Source organism: Rhinichthys klamathensis, unplaced genomic scaffold (assembly GCF_029890125.1).
Source record: "Rhinichthys klamathensis goyatoka isolate OS25496 unplaced genomic scaffold, OSU_Roscu_1.1 h1tg000205l_1, whole genome shotgun sequence".
NCBI classification, from domain to species: domain Eukaryota; kingdom Metazoa; phylum Chordata; class Actinopteri; order Cypriniformes; family Leuciscidae; genus Rhinichthys; species Rhinichthys klamathensis.
This window is the reverse complement of record NW_026606730.1, coordinates 376,977-395,000: the sequence shown is the minus strand read 5'-3', so window position 1 is coordinate 395,000 and position 18,024 is coordinate 376,977. Positions and strand designations below refer to the sequence as shown.

The 18,024-nt window shown below is 37.9% G+C and overlaps 1 protein-coding gene across 2 annotated transcripts in view; it reads right to left on the bottom strand.

The window, feature by feature from the left end:
* Nucleotides 1-17,778, bottom strand: part of zgc:152904 (uncharacterized protein LOC767777 homolog) — a 311,922-nt gene extending 294,144 nt beyond the window's left edge. For both annotated transcript variants that reach the window (XM_056263279.1, XM_056263280.1), the window contains exon 1: nt 17,643-17,778. In XM_056263279.1, the coding sequence (XP_056119254.1) occupies nt 17,643-17,694 (52 nt within the window). In that variant the 5' untranslated portion in view covers nt 17,695-17,778. The remainder of the gene's footprint in view (nt 1-17,642) is intronic.
* Between the last annotated feature and the right edge of the window lie 246 nt (nt 17,779-18,024).

Below are 18,024 nucleotides of genomic sequence, written 5' to 3'. Positions count from 1 at the left end.
GTAAGGAGAGAAAATATACAGTTTGGACAGTATTAAAATCATTACGTCTATGGAGAGTCCCCACAAAGATAACGAACCAGACTGTGTGTGTGTGTGTGTGTGTGTGATGCTGTGACTCGTTCACTTCACCACAGCGGCTGTGATAAATGAAGCCATCGACTGCCCGCCAACCTGAGCGAACCGATTCCCCACTGTATCGCATCTCAGTCACAAACAAACAGCGCTCCTCGTTCCACCGAGTGATAACAAACACCATTACCTCAGTTTAGCAAACGCTACTTCACTGGAGAATGTGTGCAAATGCCTCAGTGCTTACGTTAACGCCTTCAATGCTTAATCATTAGCCGCAACCGTTCCAGTAACACAGTAAACATGTGCGTCTGATATAAAGGAAGCATCATTACTCCTTCCTAGATAAACATCATTAACTTAGTTTACGGAAACACGGCACATATGCTTGCAAGCGGCATGAAACTCCATTACCACTGAATTCAATGAATGTTTTGTCATAATTTGCAAAGGGCAATTACTTGTGAATGTCAAAGACAAAAAATAAAAGAAAGGTGATTTGAATGATTAAACATAGCGGGGACAAAAGTACTCAAAATGTAACAGAATAAAAAATAAAGAATAATGGCTACATTTTAATGGAATACTAGAAAAATAAATGGATGCCATTTATGGAGGTTTTATTTGAATTAATTATTTTAAAATAAATTTCTACATTTAATTGTTTTAATTATTTAATTATTATAGATTTAATCACTTCATGTTGAGTGCTTCGGTCCTCTAAGGAATCGTGCTTAAATAATATTATTAAATAATAAAATGATGTATGAGGATAATGGAATAGAAAGGAATAGAAAGAGAAAGAAAAGAAAACATCACAAATGAGATTCAATTCTCGTCTGCGACACTAAGAGTAGCCAGAGAGCAAATGGAGACGCAAGATAAAGTCATTTTTCTGATTATAAAAAGTTTTTTAGATGAGATTCTCAACAATGTCTGTGATTAAAAGTTATCCATATGAACTCAAACATTTCTCATCCTAATATTCAGATAATCTGAGATGCTCCTAACTCATTTGATTATATTTTTATTTCTCATAAGGAATATTTGAGAAACATTTGAGACAAAGTTAATACCTGAAAGAGCTTATTAGTGCTGGGCAACGATTAATCGCATCCAAAATAAGAGTTTGTGTTTACATAGGCTATGTGTGTGTACTGTGTATCATTATTTTGTATATATAAATACACACATGCATGTATATATTTGAGAAATATTTGCATGTACAGTATACACTAACCTAAAGGATTATTAGGAACACCTGTTCAATTTCTCATTAATGCAATTATCTAATCAACCAATCACATGGCAGTTGCTTCACTGCATTTAGGGGTGTGGTCCTGGTCAAGACAATCTCCTGAACCCCAAACTGAATGTCAGAATGGGAAAGAAAGGTGATTTAAGCAATTTTGAGCGTGGCATGGTTGTTGGTGCCAGACGGGCCGGTCTGAGTATTTCACAATTTGCTCAGTTACTGGGATTTTCACGCACAACCATTTCTAGGGTTTACAAAGAATGGTATGAAAAGGGAAAAACATCCAGTATGCGGCAGTCCTGTGGGCGGAAATGCCTTGTTGATGCCAGAGGTCAGAGGAGAATGGGCCGACTGATTCAAGCTGATAGAAGAGCAACTTTGACTGAAATAACCACTCGTTACAACCGAGGTATGCAGCAAAGCATTTGTGAAGCCACAACACGCACAACCTTGAGGCGGATGGGCTACAACAGCAGAAGACCCCACCGGGTACCACTCATCTCCACTACAAATAGGAAAAAGAGGCTACAATTTGCAAGAGCTCACCAAAATTGGACAGTTGAAGACTGGAAAAATGTTGCCTGGTCTGATGAGTCTCGATTTCTGTTGAGACATTCAGATGGTAGAGTCAGAATTTGGCGTACTCAGAATGAGAACATGGATCCATCATGCCTTGTTACCACTGTGCAGGCTGGTGGTGGTGGTGTAATGGTGTGGGGGATGTTTTCTTGGCACACTTTAGGCCCCTTAGTAATCTTAGCTGCTCCAAACTCGTTTGTTTATACTTTTATTTCTCATAAAGAATATTTGAGAAACATTTGTGACAAAGTTGATACCTGAAAGAACCAGAGCTGATCTTTCCAATAACCTTCTGAAAAGACCACCAGCATAGTCGTGCTTTTCACCAAGAACGATTCGCGGGATACAAGCTTTATGGGGACGCCAGCATCCAAAACACAACATACGCTAGTCTTTTCTTTTTTGAGCTATGAAAGAGCAACTTCTGAGCAATGACGTTTTCTTTGGGGAAACAGATAGAGACAGATGGAGAGAGATTGGGACAGATCCACATCTTTAAGGAATGAGTGTGAACATATTGGACGGCATTAGTTAGTCCATAAGCACTGAAAGATTGTGTTTGAAGCTTCGCCTCCGCCTCGTGAGATTGAGTCTTGTTTTGACGCGACGCCTCTGTCTTATGTGTCCCTTCATCCTCATGAAAGGCCACTCTACACAGAACAACAACACATCCAAGCTCTTTACAGCCGCTAAAAAGGAGCAATCAAGTGAAGTTGCAATTCCTGAAGGCACGTCTCTGTTCATTATAGTGCGAGAAGGGAAATGTCTGCGAGTACAAAAACCTCCACCCTCATCAAAGCACGTTTCCCAGTGTTTTCCACAGATGTTGTTCAGCTTGAAATCAAACAGGAATGCATCTACTAATATGGGATTTTACAACTGGACCTGCGTCTTCGAGATTCTCATTAATCTATGGATGCAAGTGCAAAAGGTAGAAATAAAGAGACTTAAAGGGTTAGTTCACCCAAAAATGAAAATTATGTCATAAATGATTGAGTTTTTGTTATTTTTGGACCAAAATGTATTTTCGATGCTTCAAAACACTCTAACTAACCCACTGATGTCACATGGACTACTTTGATGATGTCTTTATTTCCTTTCTGGACAAGGACAGTATACCGTACACACATTTACAATGGAGGGACAGAAAGCTCTCGGACTAAATCTAAAATATCTTAAACTGTGTTTCTGAAGATGAACGGAGGTCTTGGGTCGACATGAGGGAGAGTCATTAATGACATCATTTTCATTTTTGGGTGAACTAACCCTTTAAATTGTTAAAACAAAAAGAATGTCGACGGCGCCACTATAGCCATATTTCCATCAATCTATTTTATTGCAAAATTTGGGATGTTCTTTAATCACACAAAAAAAGCTATTTTTTTCAGCATCAATGGATTTATTCAGTAAATGTGTTGCAGTAAATGTAAGCGTCTCAGATGTTGGTTCGGTGTTTCTGAAACGCCGGAGTCAAAGTGTGTGATCAGAATGATTTGGTTTAATTCCCTCCAGAAGCGTCTCACACACACGAGTGTGTTCCCGAACGCAAGAGAACATGACAGCGTTTATTGTGTTTCGTCTGACGCTCGGAGACAAACTCATTTATGATGGAGGGAAAAAGAGCCCGTTTGCATAAACTTATATTTTTATTACAGATTTTGCACCAATTTACCAGGAAGTGACGATTTTGTTCTATTGAACACACGGGATGGAAACACTGCTTTATTCACAAACGGTTTATGCAATATTCCAGTTTTGAGTGTATGCTAAATTCGTTCACATCCAACATGCATGTTTACATAAAATGGAATTTAAAACCAACTTTACTACAGAGTCGTGACTCGTTTCTCAATGGAGATTTTGAACAGGAAAAAAAAACAGGGTAGGCTTTTTAATTATTATTATTTATTTATAAAAAAAAAAATTTAACTGCATGCATGCTTGATGCTTCATAGATGTCAAATATATAATATTTTGTTTAAAGATTACAAGGTAAAAAAAAAATCAGATAAATAAATAAATGCATGGATGAATTATTAATAACAAGACCAGTAGCATGCAAAAAATAAATACATTAAAAAATCTGAAAGATAGTTCAGAGTCTGAAAAGCCTTCATGTTAACATCTTAATCTATCCAAATGACATTTATATATCCATTTAAATGGGTGGTATATATCTTAAAATATTAGGCATGTACACAATTGAATCTGTTTTTGGCTTCAAAAATTTATATTTGTGCATAAAAATACACAAGAAAAACAGACTTCCTGACAGATTGTTGAAAAATGCACATTTTTGCACAGCCTTTGGTGACATATAAATGATATTTTTTAGAATTCACAATTGGATTGAATTCATTTAGATTAATAAAATAATTGCAATTGAACATACTCAATGTTTAGTGACAAGAAACACAAGAACCAAGCTGGTATCGCACACTAAAGGCAAACCTTAACTATAAAAAAAACTCAACTAGACTGCATCAAACAACACCAGACCAAAGCAAAGAAAGAAGGATGATAAGAAATATCCACAAGGCCTAATAATTAAACAAGCCATACCTGCACTCTCGGGAAGTGATGAAGGGACAGACACAAACAACACGACACCATAACTTCAAAATAAAAGCACTCTATTGCAAAGGTTCACTGAACACATCTGATCAATAGCAATACGCAGTGTCAATGTAAAATGCAAAGCAACAAAACACAGTGAAGCACATTAAAAAAACTCATTAAATAACATTTTGACTTCCTTTTGTTCATTCTGTCCACCTCAAAAGTCGAGGAAAATATACAGTAAAAGTGTTTATTTTGAATGCATGTCCATGTTAGTTTTAAACTGTACTCCATTTTCTAACAAATGTATATTTTATGTTGTGGATGGCATTCGCCCGGCGTTTCTAAAATCATCCATTCTCGCGTGGCCACCTATGGAGCTCGAGCAGCATGATTAATTTCAGCCGTAATCAATGATTATTCTACAAAGGCCTCATTACTGTCGACCTACTGCAGTTATTGTTGTTATTATTGAGTCAGACTATTTATCTCCACAATGAAACAGAATGAAGATCCTTCTTTTGACTAATGAAACACTTTCAGATAAATAGGCAATTTCAGATAAAAGAACAAAAAAAAAGGTTTGGGACATTTGAAATGAATGGCTTTGCAGGGCGATAAGCACTTTTAGTAAACAAAGAACAAACTTTTAGTCTCCACAATGCCTGGCTTATATTAACATGTACTGTATATTAGGGGTTTAAATTACTCACGGTTCGGTTTGTATCACGGTTTTAGGGTCACGTTTCGGTACGATTTGGGGAAAAATGAGTACTGTCAAATAAAAATGAAGAAAATAAGAACAAATAATCTAACTACAAGCAACAGCACAAATAAATACAATACTGCAAAGATACAAATAAAATAAACAGTCCTTTTCAGGTTTTTAAGGTCGGTCTAACATTAGTTTTCAGGTACAGAAATTGTAAAATAACATTGAATATTTGAGTGTATACCTTAAAGGGTAACACTTTACTTGAAGGGGTGTGCATAAGACTGACATGACACCTTCATAACCATGACATGACATATGAAGGAGGGTTTATGCATGTTTATGACAACTGTCATTAAGTGTCTTTAGCTCAATAATGACATTTTGAATGCAAATATGACATTGTTTGAGATGTCTTTGTTATGACATCTTGACATAAAATTAAGTTAAACTGTCATGTGGTTGGTTTTGACATTGGCTGTCATGAGGCATTATAACTGTGTCATGAATATTTTTCTTGACCTCGACTACAGTGGTACAAATTGAATTTGTCATTAAAATGTTATAATGGCTTCATGACAGCCAATGTCAAAACCAACCACCTGACAGTTTAATGTAATGTTAACCCATAAAGCTAAGTGGTTTCTTAAGTTTGATAATTAATCTGCTATGTCATGTTTATGACAGGTTGTGTTGTCTTAGTAATGTCAAGTTGTCATGATAAAGACACTGACAGGTTGTGTTGTCTTAGTAATGTCAAGTTGTCATAACAAAGACATTTCAAACAATGTCATATTTGCATTAAAAATGTCATAACTGAGCGAATGACACTTAAAGGATTAGTTCACTTTTAAAAAATCTTTTGCTGATAATTTACTCACCCCCATGTCATCCAAGATGTCCATGTCTTTCTTACTTCAGTCGAAAAGAAATTAATGTTTTTGATGAAAACATTCCAGGATTTTTCTCCATATAATGGACTTCAATGGTAGCCAAACGGTTCAAGGTCCAAATGACCGTTTCAGTTCAGCTTCAAAGGGCTTTAAACGATACCAGACGATGAATAAGGGTCTTATCTAGAGAAACGATCTGTCATTTCAAAAATAAATAAAAAAGTTAAAGTGTTATAGGCACAAATGCTCGCCTTGCGAACTCTCCTGTTCGAACTCGTTCATCAAAATGAACAAATCTTTTTTAGAGTCAATGACTCGAAAAAAGATTCGTTCATTTTGATGAACGAGTCAATGACTCGAAAAAAGATTCGTTCATTTTGATGAACGAGTTCGAACAGGAGAGTTTGCAAGGCGAGCATTTGTGCCTATAAAACTTTAACTTTTTTATTTATTTTTGAAATGACAGATCGTTTCTCTAGATAAGACCCTTATTCATCGTCTGGTATCGTTTAAAGCCCTTTGAAGCTGAACTGAAACGGTCATTTGGACCTTGAACCGTTTGGCTACCATTGAAGTCCATTATATGGAGAAAAATCCTGGAATGTTTTCATCAAAAACATTCATTTCTTTTCGACTGAAGAAAGAAAGACATGGACATCTTGGATGACATGGGGGTGAGTAAATTATCAGCATAAGTTTTTTAAAAAGTGAACTAATCCTTTAATGACAGTTGTCATAAACATGCATACAACTTCCTTCATATTTATAACATGTGTCATGTCATGATTATGAAGGTGTCATGTCAGTCTTATGCACACCCCTTCAAGTAAAGTGTTACCAATTAAGGTTATAAAAGCTATTCAGTCAAAAGCAGTGATTGTTTTTCTTGTCTTTGTTGTTTGATTAACATTAAAAACGCAGAGCAGGAATATTAGGCTGTCACTTTAAGATATAATGCACAGATCCAGTACACACTGATACTGAGACACATGCCTCAACTCTTTCATTCGCTTAAAGGAGTCATAATGTGCAATTTTCACTTTTCCATGAGAATCAATGTATGTTATGATTGACTAACGATTATACAATTGCCGGGATGCCGATATTCAAAAGTGAAGCGTTTGTTTACCCCAGGGTTCTTAAACTAGCCAACGTGCACGCGCACTCAAATACGAGATTTCAATTTCTCCCCCGACATGACGTCAAGACGGGGCCGGATATACCATATATGTACACCGCAGAGGAGGCCCGCCCTGCCCCTCTCCCCATCATATTCAGTCAAGAAAGATGCAAGAACGTAGTGCACACGTGAGTTGCTCTGTGGTTGACTGTCATAATCCACATTCTAATGTTTTTTCTTTACCCAAAACTGACCAAACTACAAGGGACAAGAGGATGAAATTTATTTTTAATGACGCTGTTCCAACAACCATCTCAACTTGCTCAACGTTAGGTATCTGCGCTAAACATTTCACAAAAGAATCTTTTACAAATTTGGGGCAATATCAGGCGCCGAAGCTACGTTTGGAAAAAGGTGCCATTCCAACAATCAGGGACTTGCCTGAATTTGAAACGGTAAGACTGTGTTTTTATTACTATATTTTGTGTAACAAACAGCAGCTAACTACTAATGCGGTTAATGTATGTGATAAGGATAGATACATTTAAAAAACAGTCAAGAATTAATAAACATAAAGAAAAACATAACGTTACATGTCTGCAGATGAAAATGATTAAATATCTAAAAAACCACAACGTCAAAAAAGGCAAAAACAACACATTATAGCAAACGTTAATCTCTATAACCACTGTAAGCTGAAAATAAAGTAGACTACATCTCCGTTAATGTAATCTACATTAAATTAAAGCTAAACTTATGTGGGAGAAAATAGCAAAAAACGTTTTAGCTCGTTACTGATGTTAATGTATGTCTCAGTCAAAAAAATTGTCTTTACCATTCAGAGACATGTTGATGTGGACGTCCTTCAATTGACTGTTGTTCCTCTTCCGTTTCCAGCTCTGGTTCAGAGTCTGGCTCAAACATATACGGTTTAATCCCGTAGGTCGCGGCCAGGTCGGGTTCATTAACAACTTGCGCCATGATCTCTTTTTGGAATGATATGCTGAAGTTACCTGCGGTGTCAAGCCCCCTCCTTCCTGCCACCAATCAACGCGCCCCTCATTTGCATTATTAAAATGACCGTCCACGACAGCCAAAACCTCGCATCAGATCTCGCGAGACAATAATGCATTCAGAAATAAGGGTCAAACGAGCTCTGTGTTTATTTTTTTCCAATTTTTCTTTTTTAGAAGGGCATGAAATGACTATAATAGAGCGTGGGTATCAAAGTTAATACTAAATTATGACTCCTTTAAGACGTAACCGGCTGTGTCTGCTAGGATTAATGTTCAATATTTGCGCGCTTCAGATGAGTACACACACACACACAAATGTTCTCACAGCGTGTGGGAGTTCTCATTCGCATCTTCTGGCTTTTAAATGTTTAAATTGGCAAGGCTCAAATGAGTTTAGTTTAGACACTGATAGCAACGTGTGCTGTTCAGGTCTCGCCACTATCAACACTCGGGTGATGACGGCGGAAGTGACGGGTCATGTTTGAGCAAATGGCACTCACATTGAACAAAGTTTACAAAGACTCACTGTTATGTCCAGGTGTTTTTTTTTTTTAATCACTGTTGTAATATATTGGGAACACAGAATGTGTATCCATCGACAGGCATTAGCAGAAGTTTGTCTGTCTGTTTTACACGTTGCTATTTTCAATAAACCATATTATAGATGTGTCGTCAGATTTAAGATGAAAGTGCGTGCCGAACCGTGTGTGGAGAACGGTACAGTTTGATTTTTTTACCGTTACAGCCCTACTGCATATATACATACAGGTGAAACCCGAAAAATTTGAATATCGTGCAAAAGTAAATTTATTTCAGTAATTCAACTTAAAAGCTGAAACTAATATATTATATAGACTCATTACATGCATAGTGAGATATTTCAAGCCTTTATTTGTTATAATTTTGATGATTATTGCTTACAGATATGAAAACCTTTTCACAATATTCTAATTTTGAATTTGGGGTTTTCATAAGCTGTAAGCCATAATTATCAACATTATAACAAATAAAGGCTTGAAATATCTCACTTTGCATGTAATGAGTCTATATAATATATTAGTTTCACCTTTTAAGTTGAATTACTGAAATAAATGAACTTTTGCACGATATTCAAATTTTTCGGGTTTCACCTGTATGTATATATGCAGTAGGGCTGTAACGGTAAAAAAATCAAACTGTACCGTTCTCCACACACGGTTCGGCACGCACTTTCATCTTAAATCTGACGACACATCTATAATATGTGATAGCATTGCCATTTCTTATTATAATGGTAATTGTCAAGAAAACTGTCATAATGCAAAAAAGATACATTTTCTTTATGCAAATCGCATTGATTTTTTGATTTTGGGGTGAAATGTGACACGTGTTCTTGACAGAGATTAAACAGGCCTAAAAAAAATCTGATTTAATTTAAGATACCAGATATGTCAGATATTATTGCAGATAAATATAATAATTATTGCATGAAGAATCTGGGTGATTTAAAACAGACGTTGAGTCTAACTAGAGTCACAGAAAGTGAACTCTTATTTATACCTTGAAATGCCTTGAGTTTGAGCTTTGGTATCCTATCGAACTGAGACATTGTTGAAAATCATTAGATTATTGAGGCCTTTTTCTCAGGAGAAAAGCTGAGACCCCACATGTTCTCCAAATAATCGTGTAATGCTGTGTAGGAGACCCAGCCGAGGTTTTAAAGGGGTCTCATTAGTGATTGTTGGTTCCTGTGGGGAGTGACCAAGATGCTCCACGAGTGTGGATGTGAGAACGTCTTCACTGAGACTGACAGTCTGTGTGGTTTTGAAACCTCGCCTGGACGCCCACTCACAGCTGTCTCTGAACAGACATGCAGCGCCTCATAGATATCGTGTTTTCCTTCTGACTCCTGCTATCCGTGTTGTAGCGGCGTAATCCACGAGAGGAGGAGGATGATGTGGAAACACACGGCTTGGTGAGTCACTGCGATGCTGCACATCAAACCCTGAAGTAAGAATAGATAGAAACCATTCACGGCCAAGACCTCCATTGAGACGTTCGTTCCAATACATTTAGGAAAGTCCACAAACAACAGATTTATCAAAGGTTCGCACACTCATTCTGAGAAGTTCTGGTGAATGAATGTTGTGGGATATTGTGGCTACCCAGCAAGCAATTTTGCATTTAAAAGACGTCTAATAGCCGTTTAATAGCTAAACCAGATTGACCATGTCTTGAAATGACACCTACATCATGTAGATATACTATTGATATTGGTAACATGATGGGATATCAACCATCTAATGGCCAAAAACTACAATCAATCAGTTTTGACTATAAGTGGGCTATAATACCATAGAACATGTCAAAGAAATGAAACTAAACACCTTGTAATCACTGTTGACTTTGCTTACATGATGGATTATCATACATCTCGCAAGTTATTTTGGCAAAAACGACATGTAACCAAATTCAGGGTTATTTTGTCTAGAAGTGTGTTACTCATAGCCGGACTATATCGGGCAGGGTTCCAGACTGCGACCAAATTGGTCGCATATGCGACCATTTTTTGAGAATGTGCGAGTTAAAATGTTATGTGGTCGCATTTGTGCGAGTGGACGCTTGAGCAACAGAGCGCCGTTGTATCAGCAGCTGCAGTCCGTAACTTATCTTCAAAATGAACGAGTAGGCTACATCATGAATCCATTTTCCAAAGCGTGTTTTTGACTTATCCTGAATCACTAAGGTACGCCTATAATAAGTGTTTATATTCGGACTATTTTATCCCGGGGTCGTCTCGGCTGCGGAGTAGCCCAGTGCCTGCGTGACTCGCCATAGACATTAACGGAGAGAAGTAGCTCCGGCTACAGTGTTCTTCCGCAAGACACGTGCAGTTTATTTATTGACGAACGTAGACGTCACGCGCATCACACACTGATGGTGAAACGCGCCAATTACGAATTCACGAATTAAGGCATATAAAAATGATAAAAATGGTCTCACGAAACACAGAGCCCCTTCCTCCTACGTCTTTTCAGCCGTTATATTTTCCTCTGTCGAGCGACTACTCTCATGATCGCTCGACAGAGGAAAAGGAAATTATTATAAAATGCAGAAGGAGTGTGAGATTTCTGCTTTTAGTTACAACTATAAACTTTGATAACGAAAATTCTGTATCAGTTTATTATAATACTCTAATCTTTTAAAATGTAATGCATACATTTGAATGTTTAATGATTTTTAAAAGATAGAAAGATGATAATAGATAGATAGATAAATAGATAGAATATGATTCAAATGTAAATAGATAGATTGTATATAATTCAAATGTAAAATGCTTAAAATTACAGATTAAAATTACTGTCCAAAATCCATGAAAATCCTGAAATTTGGCAATAATTAATATATTACAGGTATTTCTGCTGCAACCCAGAAAGCCTTTGCTAGCCTTGGTCCATTAAAACCACTATTCATCAGCATGCATTGATAAATCCCATGGCATGTAGCAAAAAAAAAAAAAAAGGTGCGACCAAATCATATGCTGGTGCGACCAACTGAGAAAGTTGGTAGCACCAGTGCAACCAGTGGAAAAGTTAGTCTGGAACCCTGATATCGGGTCTATTTTATCTCTAAATAATGTAATTTTGACCCAGTGCGGGAAAATATATTTATTATTTGAGCTTGAATACAAAAAGATTTTTAAACAACATAAAGGTGAATAAATAATGACCCTTTAACTAGAAGTTGCTTTGGATAAAAGCGTCTGCTAAATGACGACATCATTTCATTCAACCTCGACTGCGTACAAAGCAACCAAACTTGATTTAAAAAAAAATCTACACAAAGAAAGTTGGCTAGCATCTCTTCTCAGGATTACCTGTGTTTTATAAGCAGAATCCATGTTAATCTTCCCTGATTCTGTGGCCCATGGGGATCAAAGCATGCATACAGCATCTACATCATTGAAATTACCACTTTATGCAGCTCTGAGGCCTGCTGAATGCAACCACACTTTAAAATGATTTTCCTCTGTATATTTCCCCCGGGAGGAGGAGCCTGATATAGTTCTGTGTTCATGTGGGCTTAGCTTTATATCTATATGCCCTTCTACTTATTAATCAAATAGTGCTTTGACTTTTGAAGCACGCATGCCAAATGCAGGGACTAAGTGCAGGGTTTTTGCACTTGACATTTTTTTCATCAGGTTTTTTTAAAGGCCCCCTGAAATCAAAATTTAAGTTTTTTAGCTCTTTTAAGCCTTAAGGTTATAAATAAGCTGGTGTGTTTCAAAACAATGAACATTTAGGAGATATAAGGCTTCAAAACTTACAGTCTCTCACTTCCGCTAAAATGGATCATGGATTTTTATGACATCACCGCGGACTTCAGCTTCTCATCACATCTCCTGTCCAATCAAATGCCCTCTAGAATCTTAAGCTCCGCCCCCTACGCTATAAACACCACCTGGGCAAACCGACCGTTGACACGTCACACAGCAATATGTGTTGGAAAGTGTGTTCGGTTGCTCAAAGCTCGAGTTTTATAACGTTTTCCAACTGTACGTTGGTTGAGAATGAAATGGATAGAATTAATTCACAACTCTACTATTGAATCCATGTATCATCAGCGCTCGGATTCGCCTCCATGGTGCCGTCAAGTACGACTGCAGTCTGTGAGGTAAACTAAACGCTATTGGCTATTTGAAAAGGGGGAGGAGCCATTCAATATGACCCGCCTTAGCTTCCTGTTTCAGTGGAAATTACGCCAACGCATCAAACAAAGCTCCGCGTACCAAGGCATTTCAGAGGTAGGGCTGTCACTTTTGTGAAAAAATCCTGCTCGATTTTTGAGACATAAGTGTTCATTGAATCGATTGTAAAATATATTTTCCATGTCTAAAGACGTTTCCATTTTCAACACCAAATATAGGCAAATCCACGGACACCTAACAGGTAATAGGACGAACGTAAAGAGGGATTTTACAATCGATTCAATGAACACTTATGTCGACTTACTTAAATCGAACAGGATTTTTTCACAAAAGTGACAGCCCTACTACCGCCAAATGCGGGTAAAAATGAACTTTGGCGGGTAACGCTGTCAAATCACTAGCCAATCTGGCGTGTTTCTATGTTTACTCACTTTGCTGGGGAAGTTCGTGTAAGCCAAATCTGCGCGGAATTAGCGCAAATACGCAACTCGTGAGTCCTCATGATATATTAAATGTAGCGTATTGCGCAGAATCTGCGCATTTCTGGCTTACTTGAACACACACGTCACTACGCAACAAATAACGGCTTGTTCACCTGCATTGAAGTAATAGCGAATATTAAAAAGCATTTGGTTAACAGAACATACATTGTTATTTTCCAACATCCTACATGTTCAATGTACTGTTGTATTGATCTGTCCACCTAAAACACATTTTTGTTTAAAAACAAAAAAAAGGCCGTTAAAATCGATTCCCTATTTTCGTTTTCGAAACTTGTGTTGGTTGGTCCGATCGATTGTGCAATCAATTTTCGAACGTACTGTAAAGTGACAGCCCTATTCAGAGGGCATTTAAGTCAAGCATCACGCACTGTAAAAAATGATTCTTCAAAGTTGCAAATAAAACACAGGCAAGAATCTACCATTGTAGCAGCAAGCATGCAAATGTAAAATCTGGTTTATACTGTTATACTGTTACTTTCTTAAGCCTCTGAACTGTTTTGCTGCTGCAGTGTGGCTATTTCTCCTGGTAAATAAGGTTAGTCTGCTTGCATATTGAGAGCATGCATTGCATCTGCATGCGTACGTGTTTGTACAAGCATGACCATTACTCTAGCCGGCTCACGCTTTGCTTTATTTTTCCCCCGTCCCCAGTGAGCGGGTCGTGCACGTTTCTCCATGGAGATGCACTTCAGACGTATACTCTTCACACGGCATGCCACATAAATCTTTTATTACTCCCACCACTGAGATTCCTCCCCACAACTCAGAGAAATCTCTTAATTATGGCACTTAACATAGCACACGATATCTGCAGCCACGCCGCAGAGCGCATAATTCACTGCGCCGAGAGCCCAGACCTCAGAAACACTGAGCGTGAAGATGGAACGAAGACTGAATGTTTTTATATCCGTGATGCTGTGTGAGGAAAATCACAAAGAAGGGCTCTTGAGAAAAAGCCCTTAAGCAAAGCGTTTCTGTGCCACAAACAGACAAAATAAAGTGAATGACAATTTCAAGAGCTTCTGAAGTGTTAACATTCAACCTGGCATGGATGTATACGGGTATTTTTCGAAACAGAATATCAAGCTCAGCATCTTACAATGACTTATCTGAACTCAATAAGAGCTGTTATATCATCGCATTCTGCTGAAACTCACACTCAAAAATTCAGGATAGCTCAGCTCAAATTCACTTTTAGACGAATGAAAATCTAAACACGTGCCTTGTTTTCTTTTAGCGTTTCTCTTTAGGGCACAATCCTTCAGTGGACTACTGCAGACTTCCATATTCAGTAATTATTTATACACACACACACACACACACACACAAATGCAGAAGCTGTAAAGAAACAAGTATTGTTATCAGAATCAGACACTTGATTCTGACAACATTACACGTTTCTTTTTCCGATATTAATAATAGATGTGCCATTGTTCACAGCCATTTGTGACTGACTGACTGACAGCATCTTGCTATTAACTCTTTCCCCGCCAGCATTTTTTCTTTTTAAAGTTGCCATCCACCGATCATCTTCACAAAATGTTCACGGCCCCCCAGAATATTTTTGTACAGTATAAATATCTGAACATGCGACACATCAAAATAAAGAACAGACCGTCTGCTTTTAAACAAAAAGAAAATGTTTTATTCTAGCTTAATGCATTCTCTTTTTATCAACACTTGAATGTGGGTAAGTTTCATAAAAAAGCAACATTTTGAGCAAAAAGCTGTAGTCCGGTTCGGCACGTCTGGATGGGATTCAGAAAGATGATCTAAACATAGATGGAGTAGATTGAGTCCATCAACACCCCCAAAACTTCATACACTGTAAAAAACATTGGGATATTTGTTTAACCCAACCGTTGGGTTACACACATTGGGTCAATATGTTGAGTTAAATATTTAACTCAACTGTTGGGTTAGTTTAACCCAACTGGAGTTTACCCCAATGCATTGGGTTAAAATAACCCACAGTTGGGAAGGTGCTACTGTATACCACCCCATATTTGGGTTACTCCTTGGGTTTTTAACCCAACATTTTTAAGTGAGTACTAAAGCTCATTTGCATATTATTCATAGAACTGAGAAGGCTAAATGAGGCAAGGGTGTCGAGTTACATTTAAGCTATTTTAATTAAGGCATGAAGAAATTTTTTCAAGGAAAAAACTTTTAAATATGTCATTTTGGTGATCAAAGATGAGTTTTACGGGATAAAATGATTGACTACAGGGGGACTTTAAAAGCATCAAACTATCAGTTACAATCAATATACAGCATGTAAACTGACAATCATACTCGGCCCCAGACGTGCACAAATGCCCATATGTAATATAATCCGGTCTTGAGTCCTTCACATGTTATCTTGAACAATGAAGAGCAGCACAAAGCTCTCAGAAAGGTGGAGAAATGTAATGCATTTAATGCAGAAATGTTGTCTACAGAGCCACTGGCTGACTAGGCAGCTGACATCTGTTTTGGACGCCGCCAATGTGTGTAATTGAATTAATTGACTACTTAAATCAACCTAGTATTTAACAGATATGATCACTGAGACAGCTGGTCAACCATTAAAAACCATAAAGCAAATCCAAACAAATCATATGCTCCACAATGCATTTCTGAATTAATCAGCACAATTTTTGACACCAAGTAAGTCTATAATCAGAGTGGGAAATTAACACTCGCCACCAGCCAAATGTGGATATGTTTACAGTGGCAGGTAATTTAGCCTTATCTGTGATGGACAACATCATGCCTTTGACAATTACCATATAGCACTGATATTTTAAGCAACATCTGTCAGAAAAACAGTCAAACGTCATTGAAACTGAAAGCTGACCAGTTGCTTTGTCACTCCAAATCCAAATGTGCATTGAAATATGCTTTTTTCAAATGCAAAAGTGCACACTTGAATGGTTGCAACTGCAAAGCAGGAGAGTTGAACACATACCGTAGTATAGATACGATGGACACACTGCTATAGCTTACAAAAAATCAATTATATAAACAGCTTAAGAGGACTAAACGAGAGTGGTTTAATTTCGTAAACAGCAAGTCATTTTATGAATTGGGGGAAAAAGAAAAGAACGATGACTGGCAAAATATTCAGCCACTGGTGGGCGAAACAATTCATTTTCCACCCACCTATAACTATAATAGACTAAGCCAGGCAGTAACTCTTCAAAGAAAATCCCAGTGCATTTTCTTATTAATATCTGGATGGTGGAGAACAGAGGGATGTTTATAACCTTGCACTGCAAAAGGACCGAGGAGACTGTAAAGCGCTCTACCTCCACCTGTCGTTCTGCCAAAGACACTGGATTCATCCAACGCGACGCTACGAATCGAGAACGCGAGCGTTATGAAGTCGAGAAGTAAACAAATTAGTTCTATAATGGGGCGTTTCAATCACCTTAACGTTAGACCATTATAACGGTAGCTTTCCAGTTTTCATCGCGTCGCGTTGAAGCTCTCTGTCTATCTGATGTAAGTGAACACTATCCATCCACAGAAACCAACAATAAACATATTTTGTGAAATAAATCAGCCGCGTTGTAAATATATGCGATGAAGTGTCACCTCTGAACGCGCGTGCCAGCGTTCTTCGTACTTTACGAGCGTTATAAAACATTATAGCGCGCATTCCTATGAACGAATCCATCAAGTTGCATAGACAGAAATAAAACGGAGAAGCTGGACGAACAAACGTAAATCAATCAAATTATGAAGGAAAAGATAACTGCGCGTGACAAATTATTTAACGCTGGGACAAAATAACGATGTGAAAGTGTGAGGGGACACAATAACGCTGATTACCTCACAAAACTACAGGAGATAATTTTCTAAACATGTTCTATTAGTGTACAATGGTCGCTGTTAACATAATAAACTGGATATATTTCAGAAAATCTGAGCAAACGCTGCAGTGACGATCTCCTCAAAAGATGACCGTTAAACTGAACTGCAGAACCCGCGAATTTACCACACACGTCATGTGTCAATCATAAATCAACCGATCATAACGCGAAGGGATCAACGGTAAACGCGCATTTATTCTCCTCACAAACTCTCCACGTTGAAAAGGCAGCACAAATGTCTTCTTTCATCCAGTGTCCATCCACAAAACACCCAACATCACCAGATTTCGCCCTGAGTCTGGACCGATGATGCAGAGAGATGGAGGTGCCCAACTTGTGCCCGCTGTTTGACCGCCCATGCTGAAATGTTTAAATGTTGATATCTTTACCTTGACAGCCGCAGAGCAGCAATCCGAGCAGACAGGTGAATTTGAGGATCATTTTCAGCAGGTGAAAGTGACAGACAGCCGCTTGTGTCGCTAGTTGAAACCTCAGTGAGCCGAATGAAAGTAGCGAATCCAGCTCTCTCTCTCTCTCTCTCTCTCTCTCTCTCTCTCTCTCTCTCTCTCTCTCTCTCTCTCTCTCTCTCTCTCTCTCTCTCTCTGTGTGTGTGTGCACGTGTCCGTGTGTGTGTGTGTGTGTGGCTGGATCTGAAATGCGAATCTCACTGCAATCTGTCATGTCTATAGGCTACTTCACATTTTTATTCTAAAAAAAATACAGTTTTGTAAAAAGAAAAATGTATTACGATCTCTCTCGATCTCTGTGAAT